We start from the raw sequence: 6000 nt of genomic DNA, 5'->3' as shown, positions 1-6000 counted from the left end.
ATCTGAAGCTTCCTTAGCTTGTCTTTCTCGTCTACCTTCTCTCACCCCAGACAGAGTGCAGAGTTCGATGCCTCTTCTATAACTGGATCTTCACACAGCCATTTGCTGTTTCCTCCACTCTTCCCAGAGCACAAACTCTTGCCAGCAAACTTTTCTTCAGGCACTCTCTCCTCTTAGCCTATGCATTAATAACCAGATGCGCAGCCATCTGATATTCTCTTCTACCCACAACTCTCAGTGGTATAGCCCTTTCAACTATATAAGGTGCTAATACATTCACGACTCTTTATAAAGAGAGAGAGAGAGAGAGAGAGAGAGAGAAAGCATGAGTGAGTGAGAGAGAGCTACAAGTCGGGTGCAGAAATGGCCCATTCTGCAGGCCACGCAGGTGGGTGCTCAGATCCCTCTGCCCAGGAACCTGAGTCTCAGCATGTCTCTTAACATAAGAACTGGTTTACAGGAAATACACAGGATTGAGAAATGTGGGAAATGATACTAAGAGGGTTCCATCAGCTGAATGTGAGAAAATTTCCAGGATGGGTGGCTTGGTTTCTTTAATAACTGGTGTGTGAGAAGGGCAAGGAGGAACTGGTATAAATGAAACGAGATTTAGGGACAAGTCAATCAGAGGCAGTGTATGGATTTTGCTTGGCTCCCAGTTTAAATAAACTCACTGCCAAAAGACACTTTTCAGGCAATCTTGGAAGTTTTCTTTTTTCATTTTTTAACCCTTTATTTTTTTATTATTTTTTTAAATAATAAATTTATTTTTTATTGGTGTTCAATTTGCCAACATAGAGAATAACACCCAGTGCTCATCCCATCAAGTGCCCCCTCAGTGCCCGTCACACATTCACCCCCACCCCCCGCCCTCCTCCCCTTCCACCACCCCTAGTTCGTTTCCCAGAGTTAGGAGTCTTTATGTTCTGTCTCCCTTTCTGATATTTCCCACACATTTCTTCTCCCTTCCCTTATATTCCCTTTCACTATTATTTATATTTCCCAAATGAATGAGAACATACAATGTTTGTCTTTCTCCGATTGACTTACTTCACTCAGCATAAAAACAACCTTAATTTAAGATGATATTAAGGAATCTTAAATCTAAGATTTTTTAATCTGAAGTTCATTTAAAAATGATTTTGTTGGGGGTGCCTGAGTGGCTCAGTCAGTTAAACATCTGACTCTTGACCTCAGCTCAAGTCTTGATATCAGGGTTGTAAATTCAGGTCCTTCATGGAACCTACTTTAAAGAAAAAGGATAATTATTAATACTTTTTTTGAAGTATAAACGGAAGAAATAGTATTATGCTTAGCATAATACTATTAAAATATATTAAAAATAATATTTCCAGGGGTGCCTGGTAGTTCAGTCAGTTGAACATTCATCTCTTGGTTTCAGCTCAGGTGGTGATCTCAGGGTTGTGAGATGGGCTCTCAGAGCCCTAAGTGAGGCTCTGTGCTCAGCATGGAAGCTGCTGGAGATTCTTTCCCCTCCCTCTGCTTCTCCTGCCCTCTTCTCTTTCAAAAATAAATAAATAAGTAAATACATACATACATACAATCTTTAAAAAAAATTATAGCAAAAATACCCACAACAAAAACATGGAGTGTCTGTTTGTGTCCATACTCATAGAACAGAATTGGCAAAATCTGAAAATTCTTAAACTGTTTGACAAGAACTCAGAGGTTCTATTTAACTAATTTCTCTGCTGCTGCAAATATTTCAAAATTTCTACAATAAAAAGTAAATAGCATTTTTCTTTTATTTTTATGTATATTTTTAAATATTTTATTTATTTATTCATGGGAGAAGCAGGCTCCATGCAGGAAGCCTAATGTGGGACTTAATCCGGGGACTCCGGGATCATGCCCTGAGCCAAAGGCAGACAGACGCTCAACCGCTGAGCCACCCAGGCGTCTTCTTTTAATTTTAAAAAGTAAGAGAGCAGGAGGTAGTCAATGACAGTGTTGAATTCTAATGAGGGATGGAACAAATGAGTAAAATCTCTGAATTAACTTAGTGATTGGTGGTCACTGGGAATGTTAGTGAGAGTTGTTCTGTGGTCAGATGGGAGTAGAGGGCAATTTAGCATTGAAAATATTTTTTTTACCCAGTGGAAGAGACTTAGACTTCTAAAAATCTAATGCAATGAAATGTTGCATATACAAAAGAAGGAGAATGTTACCAATAGGGCAATGTTCCCAAGAAAGCAGGAGATGGTGACAGCCAATGCATGGGGTGGGCATTGACCTTGGATGGGAACAGGGCTGCTTCCTTACTAGAAAAAGGATGGAATGAATGGATGCAGATGTAGGCAGCTGATAGACTTGATCAAAAAGAGAGGAGATTTGCTCTCTAATGACCTCTGTTCTTTTGTACAAAGTAGAGGGAGAGTTCAGAGTAGGAGACCCCACAAAAAAATCCCACAAAAAAGTACGTAGAATTTCAGGACTGTTGATGGCTGACTTATAGTTACATCAGCCCTCCTGTGATGTGACCTTCTCGGTAGCACTCAACTGTTCAGGTGCTGGCCTAGAGAAAGGGATCATTGGGTGCTCTCAGGTAGAAGTTTTACTTAACAGGATACAAAAAGAAAGAGAGAGAAAAATGGTGTTTAGGCATTTTAGGCATTATTATTGACCTAATTACCATCCAGCTTAAGCTGGGTGTGAAAGGAAATTGGGTTGGTTGGTGGATTTAGAGAAACTAGATGGGTAATGGAAATAGATCAGAAGCCAGGATGTCTGAGAATGTCACTGGGGAGCCTGAAGGGACAGAGTTGTGATCAGAGAATGGGACGCTCATGCCAACAAGTTTGGAGCTGAGCATTTGGGGTGATATGATGACAAGACATCAGCAAATTACTGGCAATGAGGGGTGGAGGAGGCCTAATGGCTCACTCTCACCATAAATGGCAGACCATTCAAGGAGTAGAATTTCCTAACAGTCCTTGCTCCAACATCTGCTGCCTCCAAATACTAAGTTACTATAGTGCAGGGCACTCAGGGAGAAAGGACATCATTTTTTAGTGCTTTCTTAGGGAACAATACACAAGGAAAACAATGTCGTCATTCTAAACTTTCAGAACTCCCTTGCCTAGATACTCCATGCACAATTTTTCATTCCCGCAACATTCTTACAATGCAAAGAAGAAGAAAAAAAAGAACAGATAGTAAGATCTATGGAACAAAAAGTTTGTGTTTTATTAAAATAGGTTTCCAGAAGTTAATTGACTCTCATTTGTCTTTTTCAAGCTTAGAAAGAGCCAGCCAAGAGGCCTCTTGGGCAAGGAGGCAGGCCAGGACTCACAGAGCCTAATGCTGCTTCTTGATCCATAATTCTTCCCGCTGGTGGCCAAGTCCTTTTCCAAAAAATCCAGAAAGGCCGAGCAGAGAACAGTGCAGGGTCAGGACAGTTGCTTGCACAGGAAACTTTCCTGACTCCGGAGGCCTGGGGCTGACTCCACCACCAGGTTGCTGAGAAACTGGGGCTGCCATACTATCACTCAGGAGGACTCAGACCCTCCCACGGGGCTGCTCATGGGACCCCTGCTCCTGGGCGGGCCGAGGCCCAGGGTGGACAGGCCTACCAGACAGCAGACAATCAGCCAGATCATGCCAAAATATGTCCACATCTCCTTTCCTCCTTCCGTTGAGTCTCGTCCTCAAATGAGAAAGAGCCATGCCACTTGGATCTCCGATTTCTGCCCCAACACAAGCTCAAGAACATCCAGGGGCCTCTTCTTGAGGTTCATTTGGCAGCAGGGCACCAAGTAGAATCAAGAAAACTTCTGCAAAGGATCTGTCATCATTTCTTTTCAACAACATTTATAGTGCAGTGTTGTGGGCTAAACACTAAATCCATTAGAAAATAGAACAAATAAAAAGTCATCTTTGATTTGAACTGGATAAGGACAACTGGATTACAAAAAAATTGAAGCAAGGTTTTAAAAAATTGACATACTTAAATATTACAGTACAACTACCGCAAACACAAAGGGATAGTCAAGTGCTTTACAAATGAGACAGTGCCTTTAGGCAAAATGCAAATTTGTAATGGGGCTTTCAAGGCCCAGAGAGGAATAATTCTCTCAAGGCAGGGGTGCTTCTAGAGAAGGGGGCTGATGATCCTCAGGGCCTTTTGCTAACTGTTGGACAGTCACAGATAAGCCCCCCTTCACACATATCTGAAGACCAAGGAGCATCTTGGAAATACGAAAGTACACTCATCGGTTTTCATTATTAATACATAGACATATCAACCCACAGGGTTATCATCACCTACATAGCACGAACGGGAGCCATGATTGGTCTTAGCAGGATTTAACAACATCATAAATATTTTTTAAATCACTTCAGGACAATGATTATGCTACCTGGAGATATTCAATATGTACTTCAAGTACTCAACCAGACAGAGTCCAACTTTTACGCAGTGAATTTATACCATCACGCTTTGGCATCGCCTCCTCTCATTCAGGAAAATTCCAACAAGGCTTTATTTTGTCACCAATATCCAGATTCTAACAGTTACCATACTGTACCCTGTCCTAGGACTCAGTCTGTTTTCAAGGCACTTACAAAGTTTATCAATGAGAAAAACATTCTATATAGAAAACAGTAACAACTGTATTTTTCTATTTCATTCACCAAGGCCAAGTGTGGTTCAGATACCAACTAGAAGGAGATTCTTTCTTTCGCTGCTCCCATTAAACAAATCCATCAAGACTGTATCTGAGATTAGCATGGATTCAGGATCTGGGCAATATCGGGTCCCATAATGTCCTGGCTACAGAAAGTAGATCTGAAAAATTTTAAGGGGAATAAAAAGGATATTAATATGACTCTAGGAAGTAAAAGAGACATGGTTGATCTAGTTTAATGAGTATTATTTTATGAACACTTTTGCAAATATAATGTTGATTTCTTACATAAGTTTTCTTTGTAAGACTTCAAGATGTACAAATTTTTATACTAGTTGCAAATTTCAAATTAAGTTTTAAATACTATTAAAAATTTAGACTCTGTTTGAAAATACAAGAGAAAAAGTACTACTTACTCATATCCGTATTTTCCAGATATATCTGTCACCACTTCTGCTCCCAACTTATTCTGAGAACGTCCAAACAAATGTTCCTTCCAAATGAACTCCATATTTGTAACATTTCCAACATTAACGTCTGCATCAATTAATTTTGTATAAGTCATGCCTGGCTTAAGTGTTCCACTGTAAATAGAGAAAAAAAAAAGATTCATAAGCTCACACTGGGTATTCTTGATGCTGAAGTGAAGCCACATCTGTGTGTACCATGAAAAAGGGAGTTATATCTGCTGGCAGTTGCTTACAAGAGATTTAACCTTTTCGTCCACATCAATCAGCATCTTGGAATAGCAGGGTTCTGAAGCTTGAAAGGAAGGGTGAGGTAAATGGGAAGCCTGACTAGTTGATGTTGTGGAATATCTACAGAGGCATTATCTTGATTGGATCTCCACAATGAAAGGTCTTGGACGTGGCTTTATAGTATCAGAAACCAGATTTTACTGACAACCGGAAATGATCAAACTGTCAACGAGGAGCTAAATTCACAGAAAACTGATCTATCTGTTCACAATGGAGAAATGCTTTCTCTTTATTAACTGAAATGTCCTCCAACTCTCTCCCTGATAACTTCTTTATCTGGATGAAAAGAACTGTGTAACCAAAGTAGTTATCAAAAGATGTTTTGGTGAGCATGGCAATAAAACAGAGAAATGAGGCATAAAGCATCTCTTTTCCAAGGCAAAATTATACCAGATGTGATTTCCCAATTCCTGCTGGTTCCTTCTTCCATTGTTCATTGATTGTCTAGCTCCTCTCACTGGAAGAAAAGCTCCACCAGAACAGGACCTGTGGCTGTATTCCTAGCAATCAGAACAATTCTTGCCACACAGTGGGCATTTAAATGTTTGTTGAGTGAATGAATGAATGTTGCTATTTCTGGGGACTTATTCCATTCC

At 40.2% G+C, this 6000-nt stretch overlaps 1 protein-coding gene across 1 annotated transcript in view; it reads right to left on the bottom strand.

Moving 5' to 3' along the window:
* Positions 1 to 3184: 3184 nt before the first annotated feature.
* The window catches only part of PNLIPRP3 (pancreatic lipase related protein 3), a 28320-nt gene continuing 25504 nt past the window's right edge, over positions 3185 to 6000 (bottom strand). Inside the window, exons 11-12 of the mRNA XM_049103675.1 lie at positions 5063 to 5230; positions 3185 to 4807 (exon numbers count right to left, since the gene is read on the bottom strand). Coding sequence (XP_048959632.1) covers positions 4744 to 4807; positions 5063 to 5230 — 232 coding nt within the window. The 3' untranslated portion in view covers positions 3185 to 4743. The remainder of the gene's footprint in view (positions 4808 to 5062; positions 5231 to 6000) is intronic.

The sequence above is a fragment of the Canis lupus genome, chromosome 28 (genome assembly GCF_003254725.2).
Source record: "Canis lupus dingo isolate Sandy chromosome 28, ASM325472v2, whole genome shotgun sequence".
In the NCBI taxonomy this organism is placed as follows: domain Eukaryota; kingdom Metazoa; phylum Chordata; class Mammalia; order Carnivora; family Canidae; genus Canis; species Canis lupus.
The sequence above is the reverse complement of the archived record's forward strand: the minus strand, read 5'-3'. Positions and strand labels throughout refer to the sequence as shown.